The 23,179-nt window shown below is 35.1% G+C and overlaps 1 protein-coding gene across 1 annotated transcript in view; it reads right to left on the bottom strand.

Annotated features, from left to right (window-relative positions):
• Window positions 1–22,533, bottom strand: part of LOC128236720 (pyrokinin-1 receptor-like) — a 67,178-nt gene extending 44,645 nt beyond the window's left edge. Inside the window, exon 1 of the mRNA XM_052951787.1 lies at window positions 22,092–22,533. Coding sequence (XP_052807747.1) covers window positions 22,092–22,422 — 331 coding nt within the window. The 5' untranslated portion in view covers window positions 22,423–22,533. The remainder of the gene's footprint in view (window positions 1–22,091) is intronic.
• Between the last annotated feature and the right edge of the window lie 646 nt (window positions 22,534–23,179).

The following is a 23,179-nucleotide window of genomic DNA, read 5'->3' as shown; positions in this document are numbered from 1 at the left end:
ATTGTAACCTTGACTGGTATTAACATCGGAAGCTAGGCCAATAATTTCACATGTTGAACTATGATTCTAAATAATGTTTATTGTAACAATTGTGCGCCTGGGTTGTTCTGACTTATTTTACGAACATATTAAAACAATGAGTGCGGTGATTCTGACAGTGATCTTGCTAAGAAGGCTGGGTTGACTTTACATGAATGATGAGGAGATTTAATTTCGGAATCTTTTTTTCATATATCGGTCTGACGAGAACAATCGTTTGCTCTTAATATATCACGAATTAGACGAATTTCTACGGCAGTTCATTGTTGCCATCTAATATCATGATGTCGCGGCAAATGATTTTATTTTGTAAGTCTCGTAAACTAATGAAATAAATGAAAACTGTAACTGAAAGTATCTGTTGGCGCTGTTCGGTTGCTGAGCGACCTTTTGATGCTATCGTTAACTGTGATTTAATGGCTTAAAGGTTTGTCAATGTAGTCTCAGAGGTTTCATGAACATTCGAATAGCATTTGCGTGTCACAGAACCTCATGGCTGAATAAACAGTTACAGTTTTCAGTCGGTTTTCTCTAGAAGAATATATATCTCAAAATCTTATTTGAATGTTTAAGGCTTACTTTTGTTCCTTTAAAGAAATTGCCAATACATTGGTTCTTAGACGGCAGTAAGAGCGTTAATGTGTATGTCGTTTAAGGAATAAATATACTGCTATAATAATAGCTACTGCTTGGAAGTTGGCATGTCTTTCGAAGACTCATCACCGAGTTATCCACCTATTACTTTAATTTAAGATCACAATAACTCGATTGAAGTCTTGATGAACATGTACATACCTTTAATGGACTTATCAGACGCACGGATAGTTTTTTTTTATCATTTTCGGTGAGGAAATCATAAGGCATGGAAACAGTTTTATATTATAGTTTAACTAAAATTATTTACACTCTTGTGAACACATATAAGTTTTTTCCTTCAAATAATGCGGAGTTCGAAACTTCAAGAAATTGCGTTGACTTGAAGACCATCGAAATTGATATGTTAGATAACTATATCTCGTAGAATTATGTAGCCATTTATATTCCCCAGGCCAAATCTGCGGATCAACATGTTGGCCTTTATGCTGTTTCAATTAATCTTGAACTCATTCTTCGAAGAAATTTCCCTCCTGGTACTTGTCCGCTATCGGACTCGTGCCAGTTTGAAGCTTGGTGTATACCACCCGCTTTGGGTTGTATTACTAAAAAAACACGGTTCCAGGGTAGCTCGAAGGTGCTGCGATCAGTCCCTCCAAGGGCGTGACACACTCTCTGGCTTATACAAAAACATATGTTAAATATTCGCAACTGTTTTTAAATTTACATTTTCATCTATTTCAACCAGTTTATGTGTTGAACTTCTAAAGCTTTAAATATAGTTCTTTGTTCAGCTCTTTTGGCAGCAAAATTAACCTTATCACTTGTGATTGCCTTTCCCCCAATGCAAGAATGAATCAAGAACAATTCCGAGCAATTTCTTAAAAAAACTTCATCTATATATAAACGGGATATCTGAGAACATAATCGGTCTCCATAAAAGGACGATTCAGAGAAAAGATATTTACGATTAAAAACAATTTCATGTGAAACGGAAATAATGTAACGCCAGACAAGCAATTATCGGTATCTAAAGAATAATAATAAACCTAGAGTTTTTGTTACCAGTGATTTTTGCCGAAAGTGTCTTTTAGTATGAAGTATTATAAATGTTCCTTGTCAGCAAACTGTTCGATAACCCTGCTATATTGTAATAAAGATTTATTGTTTGATATATAATTATGTGTGAACTACTATATGCACGTTGAGATATTGGATTTGCGATATCATTCAGATGATCCGAATATCCGAGACGATGGATGTTTACAAAATAATTTATCGTATTTGTGACACAATTGTGTGTGCAAAAGATTAGGAACATCAACTTTCTAGATCAGGAACATAAATCTTGACAAAATAAGCTCTTTATAACAATACAAATGTCGAAAATACAACAGACCAAGTAAATACAAATAAGAATGGCGTCCCTCTCTTGCGATGAAGGCGAGGGATCCCTTTGGGTAGCGTAAACCCGCCCCAGTGCAATGGTTAAAACATGAAGAACCTTTTTTGATGTTGTTAATATATTGGATCAGACACATATTATATTAACTGGGTTGCAGAGACTGAATTGGTTCTGGTGATATAATCTTGATAAGCTAGACAATAAAGTGGCATTGATGGCCTTAGAGATTCCATTTAGTGGCAGAAACATTCAGGTCATGAAAACGAATTCAGGCCGCCTAGGGTTACAATTTGAAACGAGTGTAATATTAGAAACATTGCACTGTATTGAGTTTAAAAACATTGCAGCGTCATATGTGTAAGGAAATATTGCACGGCTTCTGAAATAATGAATTAATATAATCATATTTCTATAATCTGTAAACATAACGGTCATTGTTCGTCGCAGGAACGGTTCCTTGTTATAATATTTTAAAAATAAATATTGTCCTTTATCAGTAACGGAAAGGATATCATGCATAACATTTTTATTTAGTATAGTGTAAAGTCTGGCCTCAATTGTTTGTATAATAATAATCATGTTTGGTATTGTTACATGCATTACTAACAAACAATATGAGTCTTGCCGTCATTATACTATAAACGCTTTTATGTCTGAACTGTCGTTTCGATGTCGTGTAAGCAGACATATGGACTACGAGCTTTCATTATATTTTTATTCCATCTGATAGGTATTGAAGGGTATCTCAAATAAGAACTGAATACTACAATATTATGACACATTGAAACTTATATATTTAACACATTTTCTCTTTAAATATCCAAGGATTAAGACAAAAACGTCATCGATGTATGCAATATCTCAATAATCAACGAGCCGAAGTAGCATTACAATTAATTCCATTGACAACGAGATTAGTAGCTGGAATACTTGGCATAGCGTCATCCCCGTCCTATCTTACCAGCATTGTCTCTGTCCCACCTTACCAGCATTATTCCCGTCTTATCTTACCAGCATTATTCCCGTTTTATCTTACCAGCATTATTCCCGTCCTATTATGTCAGCAGTATCACCGTCCTATATTACCAAAATTATCGCGGTCTTATATTACCAGCAGTATTCCAATCCCATTTAACCAGCATTATCCCCGTCCTATGCTACCAACATTATTACCGTCCTATCTGTCCAGCATCATCTTAGTCCTATCTTACCAGCATTACTCCCGTCCCATCTTACCAGCATTATCCTCGTCCTATCTTACCAGCATTATCCCGTCCCATCTTAAAAGCATTATTCTCGTCCCATCTTATCAGCACTTTGTCCGTCCTTTTTTACCACCATTATAAACGTCCTATCTTTACAGCATTATCCCAGCAATATCTTACCAGTATCATTACTGTCCCAATTACCCAGTATTATTCCTGTACTATCTTACAAGCATTATTCCCGTCATATTTTGCCAGCTTTATTCTTGTTCTATTTTGTCAGCAGCATTCCCGACCGATCATACCAGCATTATTTGCGTCCTATTTTTCCAGCTTTATTATTATCCCCTTCCTATTTTGCGAGCTTTATTCCCGTCCCATTTTACCAGTATTATTCCCGTCCCATTTAACCAGCAATATTCAAGCCCTATATTACCAGCATTATCCCTGCCCTAACTTACCAACATTATTCCCGTCCTATCTTACCGGCATCATTCCGGCTCTATTTTATCAGCATTATACCCGTCTGTATTTCCTACATTTTTTCCAGCCCTATCTTACCAGCATTATCCCAGTCCTATCTTGTCAGCATTGTCCCCGTCCCATTTTACCAGCATCATTCCAGCCCAATCTTACTAGCATTAACCCGTCCTATCTTGTCAACATTATCTCCGTCCTATTTTACCGGCATTACTCCAGTCCTATATGATCAGTATTATCCCCGCCCTATCTTACCATGAATAACAAGGTACTAAGAATATTGGTTCAATATTTGTAGTTATCGAATGAACGCATCTGTATGGTGTTTTTTTCGAATCGTATTGATATGGGTGTTTTGCTATGAAATATAATATGTATTACAAAGGCATTGAAAGCATAGCAGTTTATTTCGTACAATATTGTAGCAAATGCTTGCTCATTGGAAGGTCTAGTAGATGTGCATGCGGTAAAAACTCGGGGAAAGGCAGAAGCCAATTTAAAAAGTCGGTCAGATGCTTTTTCATAACAAAAACACTGTTTCTGTATGTTTTCTCTTTGTGGTATGTTATCGTGTCTGCAATACAGGTTGTTAATATATATCTGGATTAAACAACAATGGTGTGCCCAGGTGTGTGCGTGCAAGGATTTCGCATGATTTAGGATGTTGTGAAACTAATATGTTATTTTGTAAAATAAAAAGGATGGATTTATTTGAACATGGTTATTATAGAAAATACATTGTCATAATTTGCTGGCAGATTTCATACAGTCGTTAGCAATATGACAACTGTTAAAATGAGTTTATAACTTAATGTATTACGCATTTAACTAAAATATTTCAAGGAAGCGTGTTTCACTTTGTAAAATATTTCTGATAATGTTTCTGAAGAAACAAGATAACAAGATATACTAAAATATTTCTGCCCCTACATGTTTGTCAAATATAAGAGCAAGCAAAACAATAGTTAAAACAACAAATAACGGAAAGTGAAATGACGTTTCAGAAACCGAAATTCATGAAATGTAAGCATACTGAAAATATTCAGTATTTTTTTCTGAAGTTTCTCCTGTTAACTTCATAGTATAGCGTGCAACACACCAATCTACTTGGTTGAATATAGAAAAGGAACAAACCCCCTTTATTGGGAATTTAGTTTTTATTGTCTGTATGATAACCATATTTACAGAGAGCCATAGTCTGATCTCAAATCAAGGTCACAGCAAGCTGAAGATGAAAACGAGCTAGTCACGCTTTAGAACAACATAGAACCTGTCTAATCAAACCATCAGTGATGCCTGCGTACACCCATCTCGCGTGTTACTCATTTAGAATATGGAATTAAAAATAATGTAAGGAATGAATCATAATTTTAATTAAAAACATTTTTAGATAAACAAGTTATCTGATTTTGTTCTTCCATCTATTCCAATTAACAACGACAACAACAACAACAGAAACAACAACAATAACAGCTACAACTACAACAATAACAGCTAGAACAACAATAGCAACTACAACAATATTACACAACAACAAAAACGACAACAACTAAAACAACATCAACAGCAACAAACTTTATTGCAGACGATAATTAATCGCAAGAGCAAATTGTGGAATAAATCTAGCCACTATCGTAATATTTTTTTATGATTATCATGCAAGACTGTTTCGAATAAATGCAAAAGAATTGTAGCAAGCTACATTAACAATAACTTCGAAGCAAATAAGATAATGGACTCACGACTCCCACTATTTATTTCAATCTCGTGTCCATTCAATCATTGCAGTATTGATATAATTCAGAGTTCATTATTTGAGGAAAATAGCGTTTGTTTTTCAAAATGTTAAAACAGGCAACTCCGTAATTCTAAATATTGATTGACAATTTAAGGGGAAACCGTGAACGGAATTGGGGAGAGACAAGAATGAAGGTGATAACTGTTGGTGAAAAAGAAAAAAAGAGTATATATATTATTTCATATCATTATAGCAGTGAGAATTTCCGTTTGGATTAAACACTTGCATTTGATCATTCACAAACGTTTATTTCTTTAAAACAATTATAACACACCAAAGCAAAAACACGAATTTAAAACATAATTTACGCAAATATCTGCAAACTAGTGATATAATACTGCTGACAAAATATCGGATCGCAGAATTTCATAATTTCGTTCAAAAATTAACATTTTATGTCTAAAAGCGTTACTAACGGTTTAGGAAAATACATAAAACATCAATTTCTTTACTTAAATATGGTTTCCACGCATTATCGCATGATTCGTTCCAAGACAATTTGTTTTTTTTGTCAAAACGTTTAATCTGTCAGAGTGCAGCTTTAAAACACTCAACATGAATTATTCTTGCGGGGAAACTTGTCATTATAATTGTAAATAAGAGATGAACTGTATATTGTTTAAACAATTAAGCTGCAGCCTCACTATTGATCGTACTTTCAGAAATAACTTGTCACGATGACAACAGATCGTTAGAAAAACACTGAACGCACGAATAATCAAAGCTCTAATCTCCAACACACGATACGTGGTGAAACTAATTATGAAATAGTTTCTCCCATGGTGATAAGACGAGTAAAAAGAGATACTCTTCCTTTCATTTGAGCATATCACATAATATGCCAGCTAGACGAATATTAAATATAACTAAATTGAATACATCAGGCACGTTTATCGCGGCGGCCATGGGGTTCAAAATAACTACGAATTATAGTATTTATATGGCCACCACAGCATTCAATCGGTCACATACTGTAGCAGTCACAGTGTAGGGGTAGCCGCACGGCGTAGTTTGAGTTGCGGAGATAGATAAAACGAGCTTCCTCGAACGTTTCTAAAAAGGGTAGGTATGTTCATTGGATGTATTCCGATGTATCTATTCCATTGAAAGTTTAATTCGTTCACGTTAATTTTAACATAAACCTAAGGGCATAAGAAAGCCAAATAAACACACACGTACAAAAAAACGGGGGGGGGGGGGTAAACAAAATTAATTATCCGTACGAAGTTAAATGACTTGAATTGTATTTTGGACAATATTTGGCTTATTTCGTCTTCTGTTCTTGCTTATTTAGGTTGACAGAAATATTCTGTTATTCAAAGAAATACAAGTATGATGCATTGCTTTAAATAATTACACTTGTCTTGTGAATCGAACAAATCCCTAAAATATACACAAACCGTCTTAATTTCTCATACCGCATGGTCATCATGTCAGACATTGTAATGGTTAAAGTTCATGAAACATGGAAAGACGAAAACCATCTAGAAAGTGTAACCTTGCCTGGTGTAAACATAGGAAGCTTTGCCAATATCTTCACATCTGGAACTATGATTTTTAACCACTCTTATTGTAACAAGTGTGTGCCTTGGGATGTTCTTGCTTTTATTTCGAATATTTTTAGAAACTTGAGAGCCGGATTCTGACAGTGATCTTGCTAACCAGGCTGTGTAGAATTGGCATGAATGATACGGAAATTATTCTTTCAGCTTTCGATCAGACGGGTGCGACCGTTTGCTTGATGCATCACGAATTAAACGAATTGTTGACACCCAATATGATGAAGTCGAGGTATAATTATTTATACTGTATGTAACGTAAACTTAAAGAATTAAATGAAGACCTTTGCATGCAGTTGAATGAATGCGCTATTCGGCAGCACAACACACTTTGGACGATATTGTTAACCCCGGTAAAGCGTGTCACCGAGTTCATTGAATGTTTACTTCACGACTGAATAAACAGTTACTGCTGTCATTAATGATGTGATCAGTCTATGCTTATAGAATAAGGTCGCTGTGTTTTTCAGTTATTTAAGAAAACTCGATTAAATTCAGAATTACATTTCAATAATTAAGACTTGTTTTCGTTCCTTTCCTTTTTTGTCAATACACAAGTGTTAAGAATTTGGTAATTTCGTTAATGTCCTCGTTTTAGAGACGAAGCAACTGTAATTACAATGACTATTAAATTGGGTAATGGCATGTCTTTTAGAGACTTTTTCAACACCGAATTATCCATTGTCGACAACTACAGTACTTTATTCCACTACAGTTCATACCTACTGTGGTAAAATGGATGGGCAAAATCTGGTTTAAATGAGCATGCATGAGGAAAAACAGCTATTCTTCAAGTGAAATCATATGCTACAATTGCATGCGGTGGTTCCAATGACTGTTTTAAAATGTTAAGTGATTCGTCGGACCGAGTTTAAATGGAGCTTTCACCGATATACTTTTCTACCAGAAAACGTAAGTATGAGTGTCTGTGCATATTTCCGCATTGGTTCCCTGGGCGTCAAATGAAACTGCTTCGTTCATAATTAATTACTATATGATTGTTTTAGCCAAATCGCCAATGGTACACAACGGAGCATAGAGTCACGTTTCGGGTTACGGTTGTATCCAGCAATGTGGGCCATTTTTGTCAGAGAGTAAAATATTAAGTTTTTTCGATCATACAACGGTCTGGTGAGACGAAATGTACTACTAAATGCTTTTTACAAACTCGTTGTTCCCACAAACATGAAATTTATTCACGTTTAAAGCAAACAAAATATTAATTGAAACCAGATTGGCCGTGTGTAAAACTTATCAAATGCCGTTAAAAAGAAAGGAAATAAATCGACACCTGCCCAAAAGCAATTTGTTAAAAGGCTATGTTTCAGTATCCTTTAAACCTTTATAAGTGATAGTGTAAAGTCTGTGTTTCGAGGCTACGGATTTATTTTTTTGAATACCCCACTCACCTTTCCCTTCCCCCAAATAAACTACCAACACCGATATATCTTCCTCAGAGGACTAGCCAATAAATTAGCTCATATGTTGGCACATATGATTGTTTAGCTTATGATAAAAACCCTCTTAAATAAAATAAAACATCAGATGAACAATGAAATACATTATACAAATGTTAACATGGAGATTGATATCCTCTTAGTCAATGTAGAGTCATAAAGGACGGAAAAGCGCAGCTTAAAAACGACCCGCTTATATAAAAGATAAATGGATGATCTTATCCACTATGGCATAAAAATGTGCCTGCACGTGTTCAAAATTTCAGAGGATGTTCCTTGGGAGGATCTGAAAAAGGAAATACCTGACCGTGCTAACATAAAGGGTTTAAAGATGACCAGGAATGGTATTGACAGGATCCATGAAATGGGACGACCGAGAAATATGAGTTATATGACTAGTATTATGAAGTTCTCGCACTCAAAAGCCAAAGATAAACTGTATTATGTTTGAAAAACCATGGGCTATGGCAGTTTTGTTACCGAAAACCTAACATCGATGAGATGAAAGCTTGCATTTGGAGCTAGACAACTTGAGAGACAGAAGGTTGCAAGGTCAAGTGTCAGAGGCCAAACCAGCTGATGAGTAGGATCATCAGAGATATGATTGACATTTAGTGCCTTCAGGGAGGGAAACATCTCCCGGCGTATGAGAACTGAACTATTGATGAACATTGCTTAGGGGGATTCTTGATTGCGTACGTAGTTATGTTTGGTCCAATTAAACATTGTTTTCATAGTAAACACTTCCCTCTGTTTATCACTATTCATTCCAATGTTTCTCTCTGATAATTATTTTAAAGTCCAAATGTGAAAACACTTGAATAGATCACTCTGTAAAATTAACTTTCACCGGAGTATTTGACTAAAGGATATGCATCACCTATGATAAACTTAGTGTTGTTCATCTTTTCACAACCATTTTGCAATTGCGGGTAATTCTTTATGACCTCCTTCTTCGTTTGTTTTAGTAAACATTGTTTCTAATATACGCCATCGTTCTCTATTTTAACTAGAATAGTGTTTACACTTATCAGTATCTAAATTACTTTGTACACCATTGCCCCAGTTGTTGGTACAATCGCTAAACACATAGCGATGACGATTATCGCTATTTTGACGCGTTTCGCTAAATATTTCGCTAAGGCACTCGCTAAATTATTTAAGGGTTGTTGGTACATATAGCGATAACGATATCGCTATATTATGGCATGTTTAACGAAAAAATATAGCGGAGCATAAGGGCTTCGCTAAACACACATAGCGAATAACAAAATGGCTGCCGTTGTTGCTGCATTAAACAGAGTACGAAAAGAAAAAGATTTCAGGGCGCACAACTTACATCTCAGTTTCACAGAAGATGAACTCAGAGAAAGGTACCGCTTTGGCATGGATGGGATTAGATTTTTATGTGAATTATTGGGCGAAGACATTTGCAGAACAACCTCCAGGAATTGCAGTATGTCCGTTGAGGAGCAAGTGTGTATAACACTGCGATACCTTGCCTCCGGTGCATTTATGCAAGTTGTAGGTGATACTTTTGGACGGGACAAGGCAACTGTGTGCCGTGTCATACATTGCGTGGCTGACCTCATCGCCAGCAAGTCAGAAATGTTCATTCGATGGCCTGACCAAGCTGAGCAGGATAGGACGAAAGCGGCGTTCAGGGATGTGGCTGGATTTCCTTGTGTCATCGGACTCATTGATGGAACCCATGTAAGAGTGATGAAACCCAGTAAAGAGCAGGAGAGGGGATTTATCAACCGTAAGGGGTTTCCATCAATCAATGTGATGGCAGTTTGTGATGAAACAGGTACTGTTAGTTTTTAAAAAATATCACAATAGTTGTTACTTTTGTAAAACTGATATCTTTTAAGTTTTATTCAAAATGTGACATTTGATTTCTCAGATAAACTCATGATTTCCTGTACTCAAAATGTAAAGATTAATTATGCAGTAATGCTTACCAATGCTGGTATGTCAAATTTAACACATGTTCCAAAGTTGAATTTCATCAGTTAGAACTTTTTACACCCGATAAATGTGTGGAAAAGCACTCACCAATGCATTTTGTTATCCGAAAATATATTTTGTTTCTTAAACGAAGGTCAAGGTTACGAACCATGGTTATTAAGACAAAACGGCGACATGGGTAACGGTGTATAATAGCTTACTGGTAACTTCTATGCATATTTGGTGCTTAATTGCGAATCAATTGCCAACTCGATTAAAACCTATTGTTCCATTTGAATTTTGTAATCGATATAAGTTCTTTATAATGATGCATACAGTACATCAGGTTTGATGAGCACTTACAGAACTGATACAAATGTGTATTCAAATGAAACCTACTGATTTATTGCAGGGAAGTTTATGACCATCAATGCCACCTGGCAAGGGTCTGCTTATGACAGCTTTGTATTTAAGTCATCTGCCTTGGGGGCACACCTAGAGACACAGCATCGCGGCCTTGAAGATGGTATCCTTCTCGGAGATAGTGGGTGTGTATTCAATTTACGTCGGTTCAAAGAACATACTTATTCGTTTGCATTTAGGAAGTGCATATACAAGACAAAGGTTAATTTTTTACAGTGTACCACCGAAACCCTATAGGCAAACAAAGTAAAGTTTTATATGGAAGCAGACCTTCATTGGATCAACGTTTGTAGACGCACTGCAATGCCTGAATTCATTGCATATATAAAAGTGTGGATATAACATGGATGTAATTGTGCCTTTTTCTCATGGAATGCTCCGAAATTGCACCATTTTGATTCTTATTTAGAAAGAAATGTTTTATTTGTGTGTGTGTGGGGGGGGGGTCTTATCCCTAAACTCACCTAAAACCATCGGACCTCCAAGTTTCTTTAGGCCTTTCTACGCCCCTGGATCATATATATATGTCCGGTTGCGTAAATGCCCATCAGGGAAAATACTCTGTTTTGTAGAGTTTGTAAAAGACGTATTTGACACCTCTGAATAATTTTGCAGGTATGCATGTGCCAGATATCTTTTGACGCCATTCAGGACAGCAGACACAGATAGAAAAGCTGCCTATAACAGAGCACACTGCCGAACTCGTGTCATTGTGGAATCCACATTCGGGAGATGGAAAAGGCGCTTCGGCATACTACATGGCGAGGTTTGTTGTTTCCATTTTTTATAATTGGATGAACAAAAGACAAATAACTGAAATCGTTTATAATTAATATACCTCTATATTAAGGTTTATTAGCAGTAATGGCATAACCAAGATGATGTGTAAGTATAACAATTAAACTGATGATGATGATGATGATTATGATGATGATGGTGGTGGTGGTGTTGAGAATGATGAAGACATCGACGACAGCTACGACAGCGACCATGGCGACAACAATGATATCTCATGTGGCTAATAATTCTGAAATTCTCAATATAACAGATGTTGGAGTCCCTTATACGTCACTTTGACAGCTCCTTATCGTTACTTACTATATGCGTTGTGTTTTAAAATACAGTGAGCTCCAAACCGACTGTGTGAATCTAGTGACACCCAAAACAGTTTTTATTAGAAGTTTTTAAGAAACTGCTTACACATTTATATTTTGAGTGCTGGAACCACATGAAATTGTAACACGCAATGTTGATGTATGTTTGTATTCTCAGGTACGACTAATCCCTGAAAAGGCATCAAAGATTATCATGGCATGCGCTGTTCTGCACAACATCGCGATTATTCTTGGGGAACCTGAGGTAGAAGGAGATGGATTTGGGCTGGATGGAAATGTTGGACAACAGTTCATCGGACGAGAGACTGGCTTTCACACCAGAGAGTCCATTGTGCAACAATACTTTTAAATGTTGGAAATATGAGACATTATTAAGAGTTAAAACACTTACCTCTCTCATCACTGAGTATTTGCAGGAAGCTACTGGCTTCTTTTTGTTCCAAGTCTTTGGTTACCCTCTCAAAAAAGCGTCGCTTTGCTTTTGATGTTGCAATCTCTTCTATCATGAGTAGCTTTTACAGTTTCACCTTTTCAGTTTGTTCTTTGAAATAGTTAAGTTGTGCATCTTGAAGCTCTTCAGAAATAGACCTGCAAAAAACATATCTTTATACCAAATTGTTTTATCACTTTCATGTCACCTGAGCACAATGTGTTCAGCGTAAGCTAATATTTATTGGGTGAATGATCTTCGTAGTTGTCCGTCAACATTTCCCGGCAAACAAGTTATCCTCTCTAACCCCTTGGTCAGATAAATAGCAAGTATATATTTACCATGTGTTCAGGGATTTCTTTTAAATATTAACAACACTCTTCTTTCGGCAGTGCGGTGAATATTAAACAATAGATCGAAAATATAATCTATCCAACGTTAACTATCAATAACATAAGTAGTATTTTAAATGTGATCGCATACATATAGCAACTATACGATTAAAACTCATTTTCGCTTCTTGGAAGATTGGCTAGAGCTGCATTGCTTCTTGTTTACTTGTTCACTGTCCTGAAATATAGATGTTTTTCTGCATCGAGTTGCTTAAGGTAAATAAATAAATATGACAATAAATAATCAATTACAACATAAAACCTCGGCTTTTGACGTCATCAACCGAATGGCTTAGTTTAACTTTACAACACTTATTTAATTAAAACCCTCACTGGCTTGCATTCATATTGTACAAAAATGTTACCTTAATGCTTACTATGTTCATGCAAGTACTGGCACTGCTACAGCCAGGAACCATAAAAGGGGTGCTTGGCATCTCGTTTCTTTCAATCAGTACCTGGAATTGTTGAAGTGTTCATTAATATTCATTTTTAAATGGTTACTGTTATAAATACACGTGCATTATCCTTTTCATACCTCGTAGAAGGTGGAACATGGCAAGATTGAATTGAAATGGTAATACTTAAGTTTAATAACAGTTTGTATCAATGTATGCGAGCCTATTGTGATAGCAGCTGAAAGGTTAAAGAAAAACATAGCAAGTATCTTAAGGTGTATATACCCATATAAGCTGACTGTTTTAATTCAAGAACTTTCTTTAAATAAATTTAATCCATTACCGACATGTTCATGTTTTACTATTTTTGGGGGAGGTAGAGTGTATGTGGGGTGGTATGATCTTGCTACCCATCAGAGGGAAAGCCACAGTTTTATCAAAACAAGTCTTTTAATTTGTTACCTTTGATTTAACATAATCAACCTCATCAGATGACCCAGAGCGGACGATATTAACATTCAGCAGTTCACTCTTCGTCGGGGCTGGTCCTGAAAAATGCAATAATGTTACACCGTTTATTTCGAGAGACGTTTTGACTACTACAGCATTATCAAGGATATTCGACCCATAGACGTTTCCACCCATGGATAATTAAGTATTTCAACCAAGACATTATTTCCTTATAGTGAATGCATTGAACCCCTCCATTGCAGTGAAGCCATTTCCACTAACGGATCCATGGTGGTGGTGGTGGTAAGGGTCAACCCGGCGCCCAGGCCAAGCCCCTTAAAATGATCTAAATATACCTTTATTTTCAATGAAGATATTGTAAAATTATCTTGGAGGAGTACCCCGGCCTAAATCCATTTACCAACACTTTAATTTTTTTTAATGCAGTTCTCAACAAGGGGCGCAATTCAGTTACATCTAAGTGACCCCCCCCGCCCCTTCTACTGTGAAATCCTTGATGACCCTTGATTTCAATGACAATCCGTTTTGAATTAATAAAAGTGTATTATAACATAATCATGGGCACAGTTGGAGAACAATATTTGATAAGCATATGGAGAGCTGAAGCATATAGAGAGCTGATTTTCATTCTTGTGTACAGGTGTTCTTGTTACAAACACGGAACTGTTATGATTGGTGCCGACGGGAATATAAGTCAAGTTTGCCAATATATGAAGCAATCTCTTGCCATAGTTGCTTAATATTATATATGCATACTTTTTTCCTTTAATTGTTTCATTTCCTGACCTGATATTAATTTCGAAGGTGTCAAGAAGGAATGGGTTGAATGATTCAATTGTAATGGGGCTGAATAGTTCACGTTAATAGTGTAAAAATGTTAAAAAGACAGAGAATTTAAATTATTTATCACACAAGGGCTGGTGTATCGGGGTTTGCAACGTCTATGGGTTGAAACGACCTGACATTGTAGTTATCTCCCCTAGATAAAATGGCGCATTTGAAATTGAATAACGCGCACTTTTGATTGTTTCAATTGATTCATGTTGGAATGTGATATACATGGCGAGTGTTTTGAAATAGGGTAAGTGATGTAAACATGTTTAGCATTTCTAACTATTATATATTATGAAAATGACCGAAACAAACTTGAATAACCGGTACATCTAAAATCTATTTATAGTAACAATAACAAAGTTCAGAATTCCAGTTTTTAAGCAATGCTTGCAGACGATCTATCTCAATTCTCTTCATTTGTACTATATGAAACTACTTATAACTGCTTAACTCAAGATATAAAGTTCATCATTCATTACTTGGCTTACCCAAGCAGATCTTTGTTTGGTATCCACCAGTTATCCCACAGAATGACAGGTCATCTGCGCACAAGTCCACCACCCTCTGATGCAGAGCTTCTTCTTTCTTTTCCTTCACAGGCAGTCCTTCTCCTCCTTCATTACCCTTTCTTGTGTGCTTTCCTCCATTTTCCCATGCATTTGTAGGTTGTCCCATTGGTTTTTTACATTAATTCCCGTTCTTCTACAAACTCCTAACACAGACAGCTGCTCTGCAATCCCGTCCCATATCATTCCTTTAACCTCCAGGCTGGTTTTACTCGACCGCAGCTTGTCTTTATTTTCTTCATACAGAATCAACAACAAATCAATCTCACCAGATGTAAAATTTACACTTTTTACCTTCTTCTTACTCTCAATTTTCAGGCACACATCAGCAGAAATCAACTTTGATGAACAGGAAGTAACCAGTAAAACCACAAGCCAACAGTAACCGGAAGTTATGTCAATTTAGCGAGTTCGCTTTATATTTTAATGATTTCGTTATGTAACGATGATCGCTAAATTGATACCAACAACTGAAAATTTAGCGACTCGTCAGGTAACGGTAGGTCAGATATGTAGCGACCGTTAAAATAGCGAATCGTCAAAATTTAGCGATTGTACCAACAACTGGGCCATTGTTCCCGATGTCTATTAACCATTTTACATTCCTGTTTTAAGTTGAAGCAAGGTTATAAATGACTACCAACTCTTTGGCTATTTATCGTAATGTACATTGTACACAAGTGGCTTTACCTTATAAAAATGCATAACGAAGTCATTGCATTATAAAATGTTTAAGGTCACATACATTAACTCGACAATTATCTTTAAACCAAGAGGAGTCCAATGCATCGTCACTCGATCAGTATTTTTTATATACTCCGTTCTAATCTTTAGTCCTATTTTGATAGAACCTGAAATATGTTTAATTACGTCATTTGTCAAATAGTATTATTCTTCAAAGATAGAATGCACGACGCCCTGTATTCTTTATTCTAAATTTCGATAATACTTAATCACAAACACCGTCTTTGAAGTTTTTTTCATGTGATGACGAATTTGTTTTATTTTTATTATTTTATCAACCATGTACATCGTCTTTAATTAATATTTTATCTCAGACATGGTTTGTATTCAATAATGTTTTTTTTTCTGGTATGTAATAACAATGTAACAAATCGAATTGCCCGATAAAAATAACTGACCTTTACAGTGATTGGAGTCGGTGAAGTATGATCTTATGATTGGGATAAAGATAAAGTTCCATATTGAATACCACAGCTGAACTCGTTTTGCGATCCTATGGCTATCGCTTACAACTCAAGTGTATTCATAAGCCTTATACCAATATGGGAAATGATGAAATGGCTTTGCAGGTTGTCATTGGACTTCCTTATAGGTGACTTGTTTAAAGAAAGAACTACGTGAATGTTCAACACTTCTGACCAATATTATCGAACATTTCTTACATGTTCTATTTTCAAATAAATGACTTCCTAATATTAGAGGTGTAGCAAAGAAGGTGTTGTCAACAACTCATGAATTCGTACTGAGCGTGGCTACTACTTGTATACAAATTAAATTTCTGCACAATTTATATGTATCAATTATAAACAACTACTCATGTTATTGTATGGTAATTTGGAAAGCAATCATGATCTCGAAAACAGTACTAACGGATTTTATCAATTGCCCACGAGAACATAAGAAGTATTCGCAATAAAGTACAATATACTTAGGCACATTTCTGATTACAATAGTCTATTGTTTACCGCAACACAATTAACAAACGACAGAAGCGACGATGACGTGTCTGAAGGCTAAAGACACATATTTCGAAAAGAAGTTACACCTCATTCCAGTGGTATTGCCGTATATTCATCTGTACAGTTATGTCCCAAAATGATTCACCGATAAGATAAATATACTACCAGAGTCGTTATGTTTGAAAATACGCAAAAAAATCGGAGTTATTCTCTATAATATATGTGTTGTCTATATACCTTAACAATCTGTTGGAACATATTGAACACGGCTATCGACCATATGAGGGATAAATACGAGAAAATTATTATGCTTGGAGAATTACATAGGCAAAAAACATTGAAAGGTATAACTTTTTCGCAATGAAGTTAAAAATGTGTGTTCATTGAAAGGCTCATTTGATGGGCCTGCGTTTAAATCTGAGGAAAAGAAAGAAGATAAGTTAAAGTCTCGATCAGATGCTGAGAGACAGGTCAAAAAAGCTAAATTGTGTTAAATGATATTGTTCTGTTTACCGCAACAAGACACTTAATAATTGTGTTTGTCTGTTGCTGGTGTGTTGTCATGTCTACGATAATGGCTGTTATCTTAAATGAAAGACTGAAAAAAACACATTTATCATCTCAATAGTATAATGATGCAAGGTTTCACCAGTAAGCCAATATTTTAGCATTTGGTTTTAAGTGTTTTTGGATTATACAATTATGGTTATATTGTGGGCCCAGGTGTGTGCGTGCAGGAATTTCATTCAGAATGTTGAGAAATTGAATGAAACGTTTGAGTCTTAATAATAAGAGATAGGATGGATTTAATTAAACATGAAAATACTGTTAGAAACATTGTCATACATTGCTATCAAAATTTAAACAGCCGTAAGGGATATGGCAATTACTCAAATTAGCTTCATAACTTCATGTATTACGCATCAAACCAATGTACTCAAATGGAGCTAAAACTTTACGTTTCTCCAGAAGAAAATCACTTACAAGTTTATACCTAATCAATGCAAACACTTGCTCCTTAAACATCTCATAAATTATTCCGAAGGGTCATCTTCCAATATAAACAAATGCTAACAGATTCATTAAACAAATATTATCCCTCACATTTCCCACAAGTTGTAACACATATAGACCATATGTCGCATAAAGTCGTAAACTATTTATGATAAAGCTCCCATGAAGGCAGCCAAATGTATATAATATTTTGTCCTACATGTTTGTCGAACATACGAACAAGTAAAACCATAATAAAAAAAAAACTTATGGCTGATGATTTATTGTCAAATGTCAACTTTATTTGCAACAAGGCTTTTATTTTTCAAATAAAATGCATTATAATGCAAACTTGCAAAACAAACACTCGTGTGGTTAATTTGTCAATGACAAAGTCGCATATTTCTGGAGACAGTATAAAATAATAAAATCATTTCAACACATTGTCTGATATTTGAAACTCTAAGCGAAAGAAATATGACATATATCATCATTTTGTACAATTCTATTGTCAATCAATTTTATTATTTTTTATTACCCAACATTACCCAACATAGCTCTCAATATACACAAGTCCATTTTATTTCGAATGATCTTCATTGAGTTCAAAGCATGATATGGAAACTGGCTATTTAAAAACAAAACACGTGATTAATTAAGATTTTAAATACAAATTTCACGACGTGTTCAACTGTGATTTTAAATAACAACATATTGAGATTAAAAGATGAACGTTTGTTTCATACATGTTACTTTACAACTTCCTAGTGAATGCCAACGGTGTGTTTGTGTATTTTATTCTTTATCGACGTAGAATTTCCAAATAAATGCTAATATTACGTTATGTATACTCCATTGATTGACATCGATCTGGATAATGCCAAAGGTTCATATGTGTATTTATGCATTGAACATTTCCAATATCCAAGTTTATATGTTTAGAAAGTCTTTATCGATTTACATGCGTATTTTGTTAATGTATAGTCAAACGTTTTGATTTCTGTATTAATATTGAGTGACAATGGTACGTATGTGTTTTTATTCTAAATCAGATCACAACTTCAAACACCAATCCATTGTTTCACATCCAGGGCAAATTCGTCAATGAAATATGAATCGATTAACGATTTATATACGTTCATGTTTTTTTAATCATGTAACCAAATAACAAATAACAAATATAATTAACAACAGCATATAAACGTCAAGAGGGCTTTCACGTTAAAAATGATAATTATATATTTAATTAGCATACGAAATTGGACAATTAAAGTGACACTCGTATTTAAAATCATTACATACACATTTATAACAAACAAATTATCAGTGATTAATTTTCAACTACTTATTAAATAATGCGTTTATGCAATATATAAATCACTCATTCCAAGATTGTAACAGTGTACTTGATAGCTGAATACGCACACATATTAAATGATTGGTGAATGCTAAAATAATTACAGGGATCAACTATCATTTCACGTGTTTTCTGCACCTTTCATTCAAATTCAACACGGAATCTTTCATAAAAACCATTGTTTTCGATATCTTTTCATCCTTTTTTTGTAATTAAAATAAAATGCATTACTTTAGGTATAACTTATTTGGGAGTAAGAGTGCATTTAAACATTCAAAAATGAATATCGTGCTGATGCGACATTACATATTGGACATTCAGAAAATGAACGTTGTGCTGCCAATACATTGTGCATTGCTTATATATTCAGTGTACGTCGTACATTGCTCATTCAAAATACTCAAAAAATGAAAGTCGTGTTGGCAAGACGTCGGACTTTCAACAATATATAAAAAAAGGTCATGCTGGCATCACATTTCACAGAACGACATTCATTTTTGAATGCCCAATGTTCAATTTCGTTGTTTTGCTAACTTGATACAGCCATCAACGTTGTTAAGGAAAGATAATTTGGTTCAAATATTCCTCCGTCTGAAGATAGAGTTGATCTCTAATCATAGAAGTACTTAAGGTTTACCTATAATTTTATTATTATTTGTTTCCTCAAGTTAATGCATACTTAGATTATTGCATGATAAGATTTACCATTTGCGTTTTTTTTTTCGTTTTTTTTTAGGATTGTTGGGATTTGTGGGTTTGTGCACTTACACTGGTTTAACCCCCCAATAAATTTACTGACCGTTCAAAGGCGGTACTTAACAATTCTTGATAAACACCTATTTTTTATATATATATAGTATGTATGCACTGTGCTGTTTGTGAAGTTTTGTGCTGTTCTTCCATGTTTCTTGTTTGTGAATTTTTATTTTTAGTTTCTATGTCTTTGGCGTTTACCCAGTGTCTTTAAACCGGGTTTATGTTTAAAAAATTTGCTACTTAGCTTGTTTCTGCAGTTTTTCGCATAAATATTGTATTAATCTTTGGTAAGAATTTCAAGATAAGACAGGGTTCGAGAAATATAGATAGAGTAACCATATATGAAAATGTATCATTCGTGTCCGTGAAAGAAATCACAAATGATATTTCAGTAAACTGCAAATATCTTATAAGAAAGGTGTAAATCAAATGGATAAGCATATGTGTCTAACATTGAACGCAAGAAAACAGTTGAACAATTAAAAGGTTTCTTTTTGATACATGATTTGATAGAAATTTATATTTAATTGCAAACCATAATTTAATTTTTAATACGAATGCATCTCATTTGCAATGTTTCAAACCTACAAAATGAGTGCAACTCAATAAACGATGAGAAAGTTATAACCAATAACAGCAGTGAGGAAATGGTCCGCGAAGAAAAGTTGTAAGCTATGCCGTGTAAAAAGGATTTGAGGAGGAGAGTTTCAAGGCATGGTGTGCGAAAATGGTCTGAGAATAACAATTTCAAGGTTAATCGTGAGAAATGGGTCTGAAAAGTACAGTTTCAAGGTCAATTGTGAGAATAGGGTCTGTGAATAACAGTTTAAATATAAATCGAGAGAAAAGGGTCCGAAATGTACAGTTTCAAGGTATATCGTGAGAAAATGGTCCGAAGAGTACAGTTTCAAGGTATATCGTGAAACAAATGGGTCCGAAGAGTACAGTTTAAAGGTATATCGTGAGAAATTGGTCCGAAGAGTACAGTTTCAAGGTATATCGTGAGAAAATGGTCCGAAGAGTACAGTTTCAATGTATATCGTGAGAAAATGGTCCGAAGAGTACAGTTTCAAGGTATATCGTGTGAAAATGGTCCGAAAAGTACAGTTTCAAGGTATATCGTGAGAAAATGGGTCTGAAGCGTACAGTTTCAAGGTATTGCGCGAGAAAAGAGTCTGAAGAGTACAGCTTCAAGGTATATCGTGAGAAATGCGTCGGAAAAGTACAGTTTCAAGCAAAATTGTGAGAAATGGGTCCAAAAGGTATAGTTTCAAGGTATATTGCGGGAACTGCGTTGGAGAAGTATAGTTTTCAAGGTATTTCGCGAGAATTGGGTCTGAGAATATAGTTTCAAGGTATATCGTAAGAACTGCCTCGGAGACGTATAGTTTTAAGGTATATCTTGAGAACTGCGTAGGAGAAGGAAGTATAGTTTCAAGGTATATGGTGAGAACTGCGTCGGAGAAGTATAGTTTCAAGGTATATCTTGAAAACTGCAACGAAAATTATAGTTTCAAGGTATTTCGTGAGAACTGCCTCGGAGAAGTATAGTTTCAATGTATATCGTGAAAACTGCATAGGAGAAGGACGTACAGTTTCAAGGTATATCGTGAGAACTGCGTCGGAGAAGTATAGTTTTAAGGTATATCGTGAGAACTGCGTCGGAGAAGTATAGTTTCAAGGTATATCGTGAGAACTGCCTCGGAGACGTATAGTTTCAAGGTATATCGTGAGAAATGGGTTGGAGAAGTACAGTTTCAAGGTATATCGTGAGAAGTATAGTTTCCAGGTGATGAACACAACTAGCCAATAATAGCAGAAAAATAAGTTTGAGAAGTGTAGTTCAATTTATGTCGTACTTGCGTTGTTGACAAGTATCTCAATCAAATATCATAGTACCTGTTGATTATGCACTACGTGACGCCTGCTTATAACCTCACTGTACAGTTTGCACATTTGCTGAATGAAAATGTTCTGATGCAGCCAAAATGGCGTTATGTTACCTAATGTATGTTCAGATATAAAAAATTGTAAACTTATGATAATAATACTTAAGTTAGCAATGCTTAATAACTAATTAAAATATAATGTAAAATTAACACATTCAATTTATAAACTTTAATTGTTGATGGCTTTAAATTTTGAACTGTAAGTACTGCAACTTACCTACTACTATTGTTAAAACATCCGAAACGGCCAGATTCAACAGGTAAATATTTGTTGATGTCCTCAGGTAAGGGTTTCGTAACATCACGATACACGTACTCACATTGCCAACGATGCCGGTGAAGAAAATGATGACATATATGACGGTGAGTACGGCCGCCGTTGCTGGGGCATCTCGACGGGGTCCCAAATTGTGCAAAAGAAGTAACTGGGTGTCGTCGACTCCATCGCTTGTACCTATATAAGTTCGGGTGAAGTTGGGACCAAGCATGCGAACCCTAACGTCACCGCTATACGACAGTGTCACGTTGGTTTCCGACAGGTCCGCCATGACCTGTCTTCAAAATTTCACTTTTGTATAAATCCAACCACTACATGTGAACACCGATTAAAATATGTTCGTGCATCTAAAAAATCAGCAAATGCGTTGCAATTGCTGCTGTTAGTGTTTCTAGGTTATCTATTTCACAAACTTAAAAGACTGAGTAATTATTTAAGACGGAAGCAAATAAGCGTAATAATGCATATATCAGTAAAGAAATTTATTATTGTTACGACATCTGACAGCGATGTGATTTCGTTGTCTTTTTTAAAGGGCAAAGACATATTTTATCTGAGATGACAGTTACACCAACAGTAAATGTTCAAGTAGAAAACAACATCAAATCTATAAAATAAGGTGAGTAAAGCAATCACAATACAAGTTATGGCTATTGTTTCATTGCATGCGCTTTTAGATTCATATATAAATGTTATCGTTTCGAACGACCACATTTAGGTACGTTGGATCATAGGATTTTGTCATACAGGCTTTGTTTAATGAAAATACGAAAACAAATATACTGGTTTAAAAGGATTTTTAATTTTACTAATCCAAAAACATGTAGTTTGTAATATTGTTTTTATCTTCACACGTGTTAGTTTTTGTCTTCGAAAGAGGTTAAAAGAGTGCATTGATGCTTTGAAAAAAGTCCATATGTATCTATTTACAAATAAAATTCATGCACTAGCCGTTTTTTATTCGTTATTTTACCATGGCTACTTACACCGTATTGCTAAATCACAGGGGGCGTGTTTATAAAGACTTT

The sequence above is a fragment of the Mya arenaria genome, chromosome 6, assembly GCF_026914265.1.
Source record: "Mya arenaria isolate MELC-2E11 chromosome 6, ASM2691426v1".
Lineage (NCBI taxonomy): Eukaryota > Metazoa > Mollusca > Bivalvia > Myida > Myidae > Mya > Mya arenaria.
Note: the sequence above shows the minus strand (reverse complement) of the source record. Positions and strands in the feature narration are given on the sequence as shown.